General features: G+C 45.7%; 1 protein-coding gene and 1 pseudogene across 1 annotated transcript; both read left to right on the forward strand.

Annotated features, from left to right (window-relative positions):
• Positions 155–1,276, forward strand: LOC18787320 (putative glucan endo-1,3-beta-glucosidase GVI). The gene has a single exon (XM_007221099.2). It carries the CDS (start codon positions 155–157, stop codon positions 1,274–1,276), a length of 1,122 nt encoding a protein of 373 aa, XP_007221161.2.
• On the forward strand, positions 2,620–5,337 carry LOC18787696 (annotated as a pseudogene).

A 16,020-nucleotide genomic window follows, 5' to 3' on the forward strand; every position in this document is an offset into this window, starting at 1 on the left:
ATAAAAGCCTAGTTTGTAATTGTACTTTGCAAATTATTCATACTATCAATAAAGCTTTTGAGAGTGAATTCCAATACTTCTGTTCGTTGGTTTTAGACGTTGTTTTCTAGGCCTGATTCTTCTATTCTCGTTTCAAATAACAGCAGTCTTTGCAATGGCCACTAACTATGAACTGCTCTGTCTCATCTTCTCCGTCGCGCTTTCAGTACTACTTGGTCCAAATTTTGCAACTGGTTCTTCAATTGGAGTATGCTATGGAATGGTGGCCAATGATTTGCCACCACCAAGAGAAGTTATTGATATGTACAAATTGAATCAAATCGGACGAATGAGACTTTATGATCCAAACCCAGAAGCATTAGAGGCCCTTCGCAATTCTGGCATAGAAGTCCTAGTTGGAGTCAGGAATGAGGATCTTCAACAACTTGCAGGCTCTTACTCTGCTGCTGAGAACTGGGTGGCAACATACATTACGCCTTATTCACTGCAAGTCCAGTTTCGATACATAGTTGTTGGCAATGAGGTCTTCCCAGGAAACTCTGCCCGGTATGTCCTCCCAGCAATGGAAAACTTGCAAAATGCATTGAGCTTTGGAGACATTAAGGTCAGCACTTCAATTGCAACATCAGTCTTAGGTGTATCTTACCCTCCTTCAGCTGGAGCCTTTTCTCAAGACACCATAGAGTATATGGTGCCTATTGCTCAATACCTCAACAACATTGGTGCACCTTTATTAGCCAACGTGTACCCTTATTTTGCCTACATTGGAGACCCAATTGACATTTCACTGCCTTATGCATTGTTCACTTCTGAGACGGTCGTTGTGACAGATGGTGGTTTAAGTTATGATAACCTGCTTGACACCATGGTGGATGCATTATATGCAGCATTGGAGAAAGCAGGTGCGCCCCAAGTCCAAGTGGTGGTGTCTGAGACAGGCTGGCCCTCCAATGGGAATGGAGAGGTGACAACACCCGAGAATGCTCAAATCTACAATTCTAACCTAATAAGCCACGTGTTATCATCCCGTGGAACTCCAAGGCGGCCGGGGAACTCCACAGAGACTTACTTGTTTGCCATGTTTAATGAGAACATGAAGCCTGGTGCAGCAGTGGAGCAACACTGGGGTCTCTTTTATCCAAACAAGAGCCAAGTTTATCCTATCAATTTCCCAGTAAAAACATTAAAGCACAAAACTTGGTTTCAGAAACTTATGCAATGGATTATACAATCAGCTCAAAGCGCATTTGGAAAGCATATTTATGGTCATAATTAGAATGTGATATCTCCAAATAATGTTAAATTTTTTTAATAAAAATATTAGTCACTAGTCTGAGTATCCTTATGTGTTATCCAATTTGACTCTCTCTTGTTTTCGTTTGGAATGTTTTGACTTGAGAATTGATGAGGCAATTGATACAGGCTTGGGAGATTGCTAAGCACCGATCCAGAATTTAAAAATTTTTAAAAATAATAAAAGAACACTTCTCCCGACGAAATTTCGTCGGCACAGGTTTATGCCGGCAAAATTTGCCGGATTAGGTTTCCCCCGACGAAAAAATCTCTGCCGACGAAATTTCGTCGGGAGAGGTCTTTTTGAAAAAAAATAAATATAAACTTAGGATGTTTAGGTTAATTAATTTTTTAAAATTTTATTGTTACTAATTAAATTACATATTTGCCTAATTTAATTCGTGAAATTAGTAATTATATTTTAATTATTATTTATTTAGTGAATAATTAGTATTAGATTTATTAATTAACTTCATGAATTATATTACTTAATAAATAGTAATTCAATTTTTCCTTTTTCTTTTTTCCTTTAATATTCAATAAGTAAAACATAACTACTAATCAAAGTAATTGAAAAGAGAGCTACTTAAAGGGTATAGCCGTGCGGTGGGACTTTTAAAATATTCTATTATTTGGAGTACAACCCCGCGGCTATACTTTGAAGATATTCTTTTGAGGTGTCTTTTAGGAACACACAACATCGAAATTCCACAATCCTATAAGATCTTTACAAAAAAAAAGTACTACGATGGTTTGGTAAGTGTGGTTAACATTGGAGAGTTGGGGTAATGGGCTTTGCTATGGGCTCGTCTTTGGATTTGGCGCTGATTAAGGAAAATTATATTAATCAAATACTTGGGCCTTGGGATTCTTGGACTTTGGAGAAATTTAATTAAGACACCCAAACAAAAACAAGCAATTAATTATTTTCGTTTTTGACATATCCTTCCGATTTAAATTTGAATGAAATTAGGTTGGAAAATTGCACAAAATAATTCAAAATAATTAATTACTATTTATTGAGCAATTTAGGAAATAAGTAACATATTTAAATATTCAATAAAGAAATAATAATTAAAACATAATTACTAATTAAAGTAATTAAAAAAGGATAAGATATTTAAGGAAGTTGGGCAAAAGAAAAAGTAAAGAGACTAATTATATATTTTTAAAATTAAATATATAAAACAACACTTCTCCCGACAAAATTTCATCGGCACAAGTCTATGCCGGCAAAATTTGCCGGATTAGGTTTTTCTCGACGAAAAAATCTCTGCCGACGAAATTTCGTCGAAAGAGGTCTTTCTGAAAAAAAAATAAAATTATAAACTTGACCCATCCAAAAAGAGGATCAACATTACTAACCTCACAAATTTGGAACATTTCATTGCAAGAGGAAACTCATCGACTCTCAAAACTAGTCGAGACTGGCTTCCTCCTTTTCAACTTCAGCGCATATGGTTGGACTATTGGCACCTAGGGCCAGACTTTCCAATGTGGCTTCGGAAGCAAACACAATTGGTGGTTCTAAGTCTACCAAATACGGGAATTTCAGATACCATCCCGACATGGTTTTCGAACATGTCTTCCCAGTTGTTGTCTCTAAATCTCTCTCACAACCAACTGTATGGGGAAATTCAGAACACAGTTGGCAGGCTTCGTCATCAACTGACGTAAGTTCTAACCAATTCACCGGTTCGTTACCTTCGGTTTCCTCCACAGCACTAGATCTTTCGAATTCATCATTTTCTGGACCTATCTTCCACTTCTTTTGTGAAAGGATGAGTGAACCAAAAGAACTTTATTCTCTCATCTTGGGGAAAATCTTCTCAGCGGAAACATTCCTAATTGTTGGATGAATTGGAAAAACTTGGTCGTCTTAAACTTAAAAGGCAACAATTTAACTGGGAATGTTCCAACCTCCATAGGATTCTTACACAAGTTGACATCATTACAGTTGCATAATAATCAGCTGTCTGGAGAATTTACTTTGTCCATGCAAAACTGCACAAGTTTATTAGTTGTTGATCTTGATAAAAATAAGCTTGTTGGAAGCCTGCCAATATGGATGGGGAAAAGCCTTTCAAATTTGGAGGTTCTTAACATTCGTTCAAATGAGCTTCAAGGAGACATTCCTTATGAACTTTGTTATCTGAAAAATCCCCTCTCAGGAACAATTCCAAGATGCTTCCACAATTTTAGTGCAATGGCCGCCTTGACAATATCAAACACGCCCATTGCAATAGCCGAATATGAAAATACCTGTAGGATATCTATAAATGCCTGGAAAAGGTTAAACAAGCTAATTCGGATTTTTGCAATAAATAATGATCAACCGTTGAAGCAGGATTGATATGAGTTATCAATCCTGAGATGTGCAAAGCTTAAAATAAAAGAACACAGATATTTATTTTACGTGGTAAAACCCCACCTCTGGGGAAAATCCACGGGACTCCTTAGTCCAGAACGAATCCACTATAGAATTGAGATTACAAGAAATACGCACACATACTTGTCCTAGACTCAATCTGGACAATGTTTACCGACTTCTTCGTAACTCAGCTTCTGTCACGGGATGATCTTTGACACTCCTTTTGTTGAACGCAATACTGGCCACGATTGCTTCAAGCTCACCGGAGGAAAACCGCCACCACGGTCTTAGTGCCCTCAACCGTATGAGTCACCGACATGCATATGAATGCAATATGAATTATTAAAGTGTTTGATAAATCACCAAGTAAACATGGAACACTTGATGATTTATCTCAAATATATGCACAACAACTTTTGCTTAAGAATTCTATACGCTCAACACAAATATCAAAAGTTGTGTCAACCCTAAGAGATGCACACAATGATTTATACAAAACTTATTCTCCACAATCCACGAGAGGACCCACAACCATAACTCAATATCTTGCCATGCATTTAATTTGATGGTCATAGAATCCTATATGATTTCGTCATATTCTCAATTGCACTCAAATCAATTGTTTATTCAATGAAACAAAATATATCAAGATGTAAACACGGAACCAAATAGGATATTAATTAAAACATACTTTCCAAGTCCAAGATAATGAAAACATAATATTTTTAATCTAAATCAAAATAGAGTTCAACTAGGAAAGTAATATTAAGAGATAAAATCTAATCCTATTAAAAATAAGATTAAGATAAAAATACTTTGAGTGAAAATAACTCCAATTAGGAATCCTATAATGAATGCATGATGATGTCATGAGTTACCTGAAATCAGTTTCTCATATCGGTCAAGTCATGCCTCGGAGGTATGAGATTGAAAGAGTAGTGCCAAAACTTCCAGTAGCAATTCCTCACAAACTAAGTTTCAACCTATACTACAGTCTAGGAAATGCCAATACGATTTTCGTACTAACAGAATATGTTATGGATAATGTGATGTTGGTGACAAAAGGGAGAGAAATGGAGTATTATTTCAAAATGCTTAGATGGGTAATAAGCATAGACATTTCAGACAACATCATATCTGGGGAGATCCCAGAAGAACTGGCCAGCCTTCTCGGCTTACGATCATTGAATTTATCGAAAAATCTTTTGACCGGAAGCATTCCTTCAAAGATTAGTAACATGAAATGGTTAGAATCTGTGGATTTGTCAATGAACCAACTTTATGGTGAAATTCCTCAAGGCATGAGGAGTTTGACATTTCTGAGTCACTTTAACCTGTCCTAGAACAATTTCACTGGATAGATTCCAAAAAGCACTCAGCTGCAGAGCCTTGATCAGTCTAGCTTTATTGGCAATCATCTTTGCGGACCTCCGCTCAACGATGATTGCGGTACTGCAAATAGGATGATTCCACCAACATTTGAGCAGGACAGAGGATACCATTTACTTGAAGACAAGTGGTTCTATCTCAGCTTGGGAATAGGATTCGTGTTGGGGTTTTGGAGTGTACTAGGTTCTTTACTGGTGAACATGCCATGGAGCATTCTTCTTTCTCAATTCCTTAATAACATAGTATTTAAACTTCATGCTGTAATTGTTAAATTTATTAGCTAGTTGTGTACATTGCAATAAGACTTGCTTTATGAACAAGTCTAAATATGCACTGAGGTTGTTAAGGTTTTTTCTGTTATCTTATGAAGAATATCGTTGTATCACCTTCACCTACACCATAAAAGCAATTCTTGTTGTCTCACACACATCAAATCAAATGGCTACATATTCTTACGATGTGAAATTCCTTTTCTTTCTCTTTTAAATTTCATTTTCCTCTGAACAACAAGAAACTGGAATTTCTTGTTTTGCAATGTAAAAAAAGATGCGTTTTTTTGTCCCACTATTCAAGCTAATTAGTTTTAATTTTGTTTTTTTTTTGTTTTTGGTAAAAGAAATTAGATGTTTGGGTTTGGATCTACAGACTAATCACACTGATATGATGAAAGAAGAAGATTTTTCACCATACCTGCCGTTGTCAGTAATGAGGATTTCGAAGTGTGATTGCAAGAAAAGACTTCACTTCTATTGCGGCGCCGGCGGAGACTCAAGGACAGAGTCAAAGCAATTTATCGGTTCCAATTTCATCCATGGATTTTGTTTTGGTGGAGATGCAATGCAAGCTAGAAAAATAAAAGCTTTTGATTACTGTTCTGTTTGAATCTAATGGTGTGGGAGCAAATTTCCTCACGAGAATATTTGTCCAAGATTCCTTCGTCTTCTCCGCCTCTCTTTCTCCCTGCAAAACAGATCGGAATAAAAGGACCACACCCGGGGGGTGTTGGCCAAGGGCCCTCCGATGCCTAAGTTAGGTAGGGTAATTCAAGAAAAATCGGGTGGCCGGAGCCGTGTGTGGTGGCCGGAGCCTTGTGTGAGAGAGAGAAAGAGAGGAGGTGGCTAGGGTTTTTGAGAAATAACTTATGCGGAGTTTCAGTAGGAATTTAGACGTACCTCATCCTTGTGCGTAACCAAGTATTTATAGTGGCCTTGGAGAGGTTGGTGGGGTTGGTGTAGTTGGTGAGGTTGGTGTGGTTGGTGTAGTTGTTGAGGTTGGTGTGGTTAGTGAGGTTGGTGTATTTAGGGATTATGGATTTGACCGAATCCCTAATTAAGGCGAGGATCAAGTAACCCCCAATTTGATTAGGTAATTCCCAATTAGGTTAGGTAACTCCCAATTAGGTTAGGTAACTCCTAATTAGGTCAAATAATTCCCAAATTGATTGGCCTAATTATTTGACCTAGGGTTTTGATTTAATTAGGTTCCCATAAATGCCCCCTAGCTTCTGCGTGGCGTGTGACGGCATGTAGGAGATGTGGATTAACCGTTGGGCCATCCAATTGCAACTGGGCTTCCTTCTTTGAATAGGGCTCCTGCGTGGAGGAGGCTTTTTACTCGGGCTGTCCAGCTGTAACTGGGCTGGAGGTGCGTGATCTGCTGCTGGAGCAGGTGGCAGTTTGGGTCGTCTTTTTGTGGCTGATCCAAATTGCTTCAATTCCTTCTTCCTTTTGTGCTACGAACTAGGATTAGTATGAGTCAAGGCGATCATGTGCGGAGCACGAACGTGCTGAAAGTCAGCGGCAGATAGGAAGAGGAGGTTGGCGACGGTTTGCTCATTCTTCTCACCTACTATGATGGTAAGTTGCATCCTTTCGATCTGCTACAGTCACCATGGAATTCTTTGTTGTGTATCTGACTAACTTCTGCCTCATGCTTGCAGATGATGCCATCCGAAAGAAGCTCGTTCTCGACCCGGACATGACGAAGGTTCGACAAGCTTTGAGCATCCCCGCCAAGTTTCGTGAATGGCGCTGGCTGCTGAGCGAACACCGGAAGGAAGTCGGTGGCCTGCCCCCTGTTGAAGATATTGAAAGGTGGAAGTCGCGCTGCTTGGAGCTAAGTGACTTTCCAGTTGAGCGGGAGGAGTCATCGACTGAGTCCCCCGAGGGTGGGAAAGCGTGCAGTAGCTCTGCTCGAGATGAAGTTTCATTTTCACGATCAGTGGATACGTCTCCACAGCGAAGGCAGCCGAGATCTTCTCTTGCCACGAACAAGTCTTCTACAAGGGAGGTCTCGCCTGCTCAGAAGGCTCATATGAAAGTTGCTTCTGCCTCGTCTGCCGAGATCAAACGCCTCGTCAGTGCGAACAGCAAGAAGTCCAACGGCATGCAGGAGGTTCTGGAAATTCTGCTTAAGTCTTTGCCCGTACTGCCTAAGACCCGTGACCTGCCATGTAAGGAAGCCGCTGAGAAGCAAGGTTTGGGTCGTCCGTGCCGATCTGGGAATCAAGCTGAGAGGACTGTACCTCTGCCTAGCAACCACAACTCATCTGCAGAGCCACGAACAGTCAAGCGCAAGGCTGACTCAATGTTGCAAGTTGCAGCCAAAAGAGCTAAAGAGTCGTCTGCTAGAGCGAAGAGTCCTCCAATTGCACAAATTGCCGGTCCAGGAATTGGTGATAGCTCTGCTGGGGGCGAGCCCGTGTCTGATCTGCTGAAAACAGGCTTTCTGTCAAGTCCATCTACTTGCGCTAAGCTAGTTGATCACGTGTATCGAGCTGGTGACCTTTGTGCTTTCTCGAGCTTTCCCTTGGATAAGCAAGAAGAAGCTGTCATGTATCACCTTCAAAAAGGAATGGTTTTTGCTGTTGGGGCCATGCGGAACTCGCGTAATGTTGCCCCCTCTTCTGCCCTGCTAGACGAGCTGGTGAAGAAGAATGCCGACCTGACTGACAAGCTCTCGAACGAGCGGATTCGCCATGATGCGAGGATTTCCGAGATGAAGGAGAGTATGTCCGTGCTCAAGAGTTCTGTTGGCCAAAAGGATGGTGAACTCAAGTCTCTTATGGCTACCCTGCTCGAACGCAAGGAAGCCTACTTCTGCCCCGAACGTAAGCATGCTGCTTTGGCCCAGGATCGTGACAAACTGCTGGTCAAGTTTGATACCCATGTGGAAGCCACAGAGGCATCCAAGCAAGAGATGGCTGCTAATGCGTACAAGCTGGGATACCTGGATTGCCAGAATGTTGCTTCTTCTTGCTGCCCTCTCGAAGATGATGACAGTGAGCAGTCTGGTCTTGACCTGCCCCCCGCTTAGAGTGAGCAGGTGGATGTTGTGGATGCAGAAGCAGTTGAAGAGCAGATAGCAGATGAAGCTGCAATTGAGGAAGACAAACGCCAAGGTGGGTTAGCTGATGAGGCTAAGGCGGATGCGAAGGAGCAGGCAGCCGAGGCGGTTGAGCAAGTTGTGTCGGTTGGGCAGAATGAGGCTGTTGCCAGTGCAGTTGAGGATGTGATCTGCTAAGGGTCACCTGCTGAAGTTCCCTAGTAGTTGTAGTTCATTTTTGCTATTTTTGAACTTTGTTATTTTGGTCTTTGGTTGACCATCTTACTTCTTGTTGAACTTGGCTGATTGGCCGCTTTGTTATGGAATTTTCAGTTGTCTTTCGAACTTCAATTCTCATTATATCTTGTAAGTGTGTGTCCGGAGACATAGCACTTGAAAGAGACTCCATTGAGTTTGTGCTCCGGGGAGCAGCTTGTCTGCAATGGAGGTAAGGCTTGTCGCCTGTGTGCGTATGTCGGGGACATAACGCTTGAAAATGACTCCATTGAGTTTGTGCTCCGGGGAGCAACTTGTCTGCAATGGAGGTAAGGCTTGTCGCCTGTGTGCGTATGTCGGGGACATAGCGCTTGAAAAAGACTCCATTGAGTTTGTGCTCCGGGGAGTAGCTTGTCTGCAATTGAGGTAAGGCTTGTCGCCTGTGTGCGTATGTCGGGGACATAGCGCTTGAAAAAGACTCCATTGAGTTTGTGCTCCGGAGAGCAGCTTGTCTGCAATTGAGGTAAGGCTTGTCGCCTGTGTGCGTATGTCGGGGACATAGCGCTTGAAAAAGACTCCATTGAGTTTGTGCTCTGAGGAGCAGCTTGTCTGCAATGGAGGTAAGACATGTTGCCTGCATGTATATGTTTGTGGGACATAATGCTCGAAAAAGTACTTCATTGAAAAGCTTGCTCTTGTATTGATGTTGGTGTGAATACATCGCTTTATTGAATAAAGGAAATTAACAACATAGGCAACGTCGAAAGTAGTTTGTCTTCAATTGAAGTACAGGAGGCTCGTCGTCTGCTAGGAGTCGAGCTGGTAAGCGAAGAGCTTCACAGATAGTATCTCCGAAGGTGGTGGGCATTCCATTGTCTTGGAATTTCCTTCCCTTCTAGAGTGTCGAGGGTGTAACTTCCTCTGCCCCCAGATCGACTGATCATGTAGGAGCCTTCCCAATTTGGCTTCATCTTCTTTGACCCTTGCCTCGATGATGTGATGAAAGTTTTTCTGAGCACAAGGTCTCCAGGGCGAAACTGTATGATCTTGGCCTTCTTATTGTAGTAGGATGTCAACTGCTGCTGGTAGGCGGCAACTCGAACAATGGCCTTTTCTCTTTCTTCTTCGAGCAGGTCAAGGTTGATTCTCATCTGCCTGCAGTTTTGGTCAAGATTGCCCACCTCAATGCTCATGGAAGGGACTGTGATGTGTAGGGGAATGATTGCCTCCGTCCCATAGGCCAAGGAAAACGGTGTCTCTCCGGTCGATCTCCTTTTGGTTGTGCGATAAGCCCATAGAACTCCTGGCAGCTCGTCGACCCATTTTCCTTCTGCGCCTTCCAGTCTTTTCTTTAGGCAGTCCAGCACGATCTTGTTGGATGCCTCTGCTTGGCCATTGCCTTGTGGGTATCTGGGAGTTGACAGGTGTTGCTTGATGCCATACTTCGCGAGGAATGCAATGATCTGCCTGCCTACGAACTGTGTACCATTGTCGGTAACTATCGATTGCGGGCAACCGAATCTGCAAATGATGTTTTTCCAGATGAACCGTTCAACGTCAGCTTTCTTGGTAGAAGATAAAGCCTCGGCCCTTATCCATTTGGTGAAGTAATCAGTGGCAACAATCATCATCTCCTTATTGGCAGGTGCTGTCGGCATAGGTCCCACCAAGTCAATGGCCCACTGCATGAACGGCCATGGACTGTTCTGCGGATGGTATTCCTCAACTGGCAAGCCAGAGATCGGCTTGTACCGTTGGCATCGATCACATCTTCGAGCATACTCTATGGAGTCTTTGCGCATGGTAGGCCAGAAATAGCCGATGCTGAGAGCCTTCTGAGCAAGCGACCTGCCTCCAGCGTGATTTCCACATTTGCCATCGTGTATTTTGGAGAGAACCTCGAGCGTTTGCAGGTACTTGATGCAAGTGAGGTGAGGCCCGTAGTATGATCTGTGGATAAGCGTGTCGCCTTTCATGTAATATCTTGCAGCCTTCTGCTTGATTTTCCTAGCCTCGGACTTGTCCTGGGGCAAGTTTTCATTCACTAGGTAGTCAATGATGGGTTCTTGCCAGCTAGGATCTTCGTCGATCTGCATCAGGTCCGGTTGTTCTGCCTCTTCTATACTAGGATGGTCAAGGTGTTCGACCGGGATAGAGCGTCTGAATTGGGTATCCAGTGCTGATCCTAAGCTTGCCAGTGCATCTGCTGGCGCGTTCTCTGCTCGGGGCACCTGCTGGATGGTGAAGGTGGGAAACGCCTTCAACAGCTCTTGGACTTTGTCAAGGTACAAGATCATCCTTGGGTGTTTCGCCGTGTACTCTCCTGAGGCTTGACTTGTAATCAGCTGGGAATCCGAGTAGATGACCAGCTTCTTGATTGATAGCTCCTTTGCCAAGCGTAAGCCAGCGAGCAATGCCTCGTACTCTGCCCCGTTATTTGAAGTCGGGAAGCCAAGTGTGATAGCTTGCTCTAACAGGGTTCCATCAGGGGTGACAATGACGACGCCTGCTCCAGCTCCTTTCTGGTTTGACGCTCCATCTACGCGTAGCTGCCACATGTCTCTGGGTTGGTCAGGTTCCGCGGAGGTCTTGTCTGCTCTCGAACTTTCCTTCTTTTTGCTGACCAACTTCTCTTCTTCGGCTGATGGTGTGAACTCTGCAACAAAGTCTGCTAAGGCTTGGGCTTTTATCGCAGTCTTTGGCCGGTAGAGGAGGTCGTATTGGCTTAGCTCTATTGCCCACTTCATGAGCCGCTGAGAAGCATCAGGGCTGTGGAGGATTGATCTCAAAGGAAAGTCAGTCATAATGATGACTCAGTGAGCTTGGTAATAAGGTCGCAGCTTTCTCGCATAAACGACAAGGGCCAAAATGAGCTTCTCCAATTTTGGGTAGCGAGTCTCTGCATCGAGGAGAGCTTTTGACGTATAGAATATCGGATGTTGGGCCCCAAATTCTTCTCGGATGAGAGCTGAGCTGACGGCCGAGTTGGACACTGCCAGGTACACGAACAAGTCTTCACCAGGAACTGGGTTCGAGAGCAGGAGAGGTGAAGTAAGGTAGGTCTTTAGACTCTGGAAAGCTACTTCGCACCTCCTCGTCCCACTTGTCTTTTTGCCCCTTCTTCAAAGCTTTGAAGAATGGTCTGCACTTGTCGGTAGACTTCGAGAGGAATCGGTTGAGGGCTGCTGCTCTGCCCGTCAGACTTTGTATTTCCTTCACTGTGGAAGGTGACTTCATCTCGAGAATGGCTTTAATTTGGCGTGGGTGTGCCTCTATACCTCGTTGTGTGACTAAGTACCCTAGGAATCGGCCGGATGATACACCGAACGTGCATTTACTTGGATTCAGCTACATGCGGTATTGGCGGAGCAGGATGAATGCCTCGGCGAGGTTTTTGAGGTGGTCTCCACGCTTGGGAGCTTTGACCAGCATATCATCCACGTAGACTTCCATGGTTCTGCCGATCTGCTCCTTGAAAATCTTATTCACGAGCCTTTGATAGGTTGCTCCAGCGTTCTTCAACCCAAAGGGCATGACCTTGCAGCAGTAGGTCCCTATCTCGATGATGAAAGAGGTCTTCGCCTTGTCATCGTCGTACATCATAATTTGATTATAGCCGGAGTAGGCATCCATGAAGCTGAGCAGCTGGTTGCCGGAAGTTGAATCCACGAGCTGGTCGATCCTCGGCAATGAGAAGTTGTCTTTAGGGCATGCTTTGTTGAGGTCGGTGTAATCGACGCACACTCTCCATTTGCCCTTTTCTTGTTTTGCCACCAGAACAACGTTGGCCAGCCATTCTGAGTAGGAGACCTCTTCAATAAATCCGAAGCGAAGTTGCGTCTCTTCTGCACCACGGGCTTGCTGGCAGGGTTGACATGGAGGCGGTGGCAGATGATGTTTGGGTCGATGCCGCGCATGTCAGATGGTGACCACGCGAACATGTCTTTGTTGTTTTGGAGGAAGGTGGTAAGCTCCACCTTCTCGTCTGGGCTTAGGCACGAGCCGATCCGCGCTTTCTTGTCTGGCTGGTTAGGATCGAGGGGTACTAACTCAACGTCTTCCTCAGGCTTCCAACCTTCTTCAAGGGAACCTTCCGGGTGGATTCCCTCATCTCGATCCTTCTTGTTTGGATTCTGGCGCGAGCCGATCTGCGCTTCTTTGTCTGGCTGGCCAAGATGATGGGGTACTAACTCAACGTCATCCTCAGACTTCCAACCCTTTTCAGGGGAGTCTTCCGGGTGGATTCCCTCGCCTTGATCCTTCTTGTTAGGATTCTGGCGCGAGCCGATCTGCGCTTCTTAGTCTGGCTGGCCAAGATCAGGGGGTACTAACTCAACGTCATCCTCAGACTTCCAACCCTTTTCAGGGGAGTCTTCCGGGCGGATTCCCTCGCCTTGATCCTGGCTCATTAATTGCTATTGTGGGGTAGCAGCTCCCTTCTCGTTCGAGCTTGCTTGTTTGCTAGGAGCGCTTCGTGCCTCGTTGGCAGCTTGCATTACTAGTGTGAACTGCAACTGCTTGCTCTTCTTGAGTCCGTGAGCTGTGCATCTCCTTGCCATGGCATGGTCACTATTGATCTGCCCGATTCCGCCTCCAGGGATGGGGTAGCGAATCTTCTGGTGTAGAGCAGATGTGATGGCCTCGATCTTGCTGATTCACGGACGGCCCAAGATTCTATTGTATGAGGAGATCTCGTCGATGACCATGAAGGTTTACGAGCAGACCACTGGGGTGAGTGGACGTTAAGGTTGATCATTCCAACAGTGATTGATGTGGCCCCATTGAAGCCGGTGAGCGACCTGGCAAGTTTGCTAATCTTGGGCTCCAATCCTATCTGTTGGATGACAGATAGTTGCAGGATGTTGGCTGCGCTGCCCTCATCCACATGAACTCGCTCAATCACAGCTTGTTCAATCTGAATGCAGATGACTAGGGCGTCATTATGCGGCAGGTCAAGCCCGATCAAGTCTTTCTTCTAGAAACCAATTATGGGTGTATCCATGATGACTGGTACTCATGTTGTGACTTGGGAGACATAGGTCGCCTACGCAATCTTCCTCTTGCGCTCCTTAGTGGTCAGCCCGGACTCCTGGGAGTCAGCTAGAATGGTGTTGATTCGAATGACCTTTTGGGGAGGTTCCTTGGCAGCCGCATCACGATCCTCGATCTGTTGAATGGCCTTCTTTGCGACGAATTCTGTGCAATGACCTTCTCTGACCAGCTCCTCAAGATGTATTTTCCAAGCGTTGCAGTTGTTGGTGTAATGACTGTGCTCCCCGTGGAATGCAGTATTTACTGGTGTCCCTCTTAGATGGGTCTCCCTTCATGGGTGACGGTCTCCTCACCCACGGCTTGTCCTTCACTTGAGCCAGGATCTGATGAATTGGGATAGCGAACTCAGTGAAGGTCCCTGTTTCTGAGCTTCCCTCTCGGGGCCGCGATCTGCGCTTATCTCGGGCTTTTTGCTCGAACTGGTTGCTCTTTTGGCTTGCCTGCTTCATCGGGTGATCAACTTGCTTGCTGGCTTTCTTTGCGGCGATTCGATCATCGTCCTAAAGTGCGTAGCGTTCTACCGTCACGAACACTTCTGCCAAGGTTTGACTTGGCGTTATGGCCAGCTTCTGGTATAGCTCGTGCTCGGTTGGCAAGCCCTTCTTGAAAGCTGAGGATGCAACTTGGTCATTGCATCCTATGATGTTAGCCTTTTCAGCCTTAAACCGTCTCAGGTAGTCTCGTAGAGACTCGTCTGGCTTCTTGCGCAGGTTGAACAGATGGTCTGCATGCTTTCTGACCGTCTTGTAAGAGTTGTACTCCTTGGTGAAGATGAGGGCCAACTCCTTAAAGTTTCCTATCGACGCGGACGGTAGAGTGTGGAACCAGTCTTGAGCTGCTCCTCGCAGGGTCATCGCGAACACTTTGCACATCAGGGCATCATCTGCCTTATACAGGATCATGGCGCTCTTGAAGTGCCTCAAATGACTCTCAGGGTCAGAGTCCCCCTTGAATGGAGTGATAGATGGTGTTGTGAACCGCTTCGGTGGAGGAGCTCGTTCCACTTTGTCGATAAAGGGAGAGCAGTCAACTCGATCAATTTCCTTATGCAGGGCCTCCTCCGTGCTTCCTTTAAGTTGGAGAGCTTGGAGTCGGTCATTTACTAGCTTCTCGACGTCCTCTGCTCGCAGGACTGGAGTCTCTGGCCGGCGTCTTCGGTACCTCGAGCTCGACCAGTTAACTTCTTCCTCGGTTCCCAAGGGTCGATCTCCTTGGGTGTTCTGCCCGTAGGGCAGATTAGGAGATTGAGGTTGTGAGGATTCCTCTACATCTTGTCGCCGCGTGTTGGTCCTCGAGCAGGTTGGTGGGCGTCGATCATCATCTTCTGCCCGCAAGGAGGGTCGCTCAGGTCGACGTCTTTGGTGTCTCGAGCATGACTGGCTAACTCCTTCCTCGGTTCCTAAGGGTCGATCCCCTTAGGTGCCCTGCCCGTGGGGCAGATTAGGAGATTGAGCTTGTGAGGATCCCTCTACAGCTTGCCGCCGCGTGTTGGCCCTCGAGCGGGTTGGTGGGCGTCGGTCGTTGCGCTCGTCACGCGACTGCTCACAAACTCGAGCTCCTTGTGGGCTCAAGCGGGCGTGGACATTAGACTGTGGGCCTAGCCTCTCAGGCACATTGGTCCTTGGTTCTAGCCCCGAACGGCTTAGAGTACGGCTCGCGGCTGTCTCCGTCTCATCTGCTCGATCGCGATCTCTCCTCTGCCGGTTTACCCTTGTCTGACCAGCTTGGGACCTCTCGAACTGCTCGCCGGCATGCTGGTGTGCCCTCCTCTCCTCGTCACGGGGTCCAAGATTAGGGCCTTGATTCAAGTTGATCTGCTTGAGTAGCTGGCCAATCAGGTTGTTTTGATCATCGATCTTCTGTATGAGTTAGTCGACCCGTGAGTTAAGGTCCACCTGACTGCGCGGGTCAAGTAGAGTGTTGTGCATCGGGCCCAATGACATATGGGCTAGGGCTCCATTAGACGCGTCCACAGGTGCATATGTCAAGTGTGATCGCAAAGGAGGGAGAGAGTGGATCTGCTCCAAGACTGGGACGACATCGGAGTAGCCATGGGGCTGAGCAGCAAATCCGGCAGTTGAGTGTTGTGGCTGCTGCTGTGCTCCGACGGCAGGACAGCGAGGCAGAGCAGCTCCGGTAATCGGCGCTGGCAACTGCAAGGCTGTGGAGGTCCCAGGGTCATGTGACGGCTGTTCTGCAATTCCAGCAGCTGAAGGCGGCTGCAAAGCACTAGAGGACGACTGCAAGGTGTTGGCAGCCACGATTCTGTGCGGTTGCATTGAGGTTTCCACCACGAAACCATGAGATGGGCCCATCATGGTGGCGTTACTCTTCGTACGTCTTGTATCAACCATGGTTGTTTGAAAAAAAATGTG

Source organism: Prunus persica, chromosome G2 (genome assembly GCF_000346465.2).
Source record: "Prunus persica cultivar Lovell chromosome G2, Prunus_persica_NCBIv2, whole genome shotgun sequence".
Lineage (NCBI taxonomy): Eukaryota > Viridiplantae > Streptophyta > Magnoliopsida > Rosales > Rosaceae > Prunus > Prunus persica.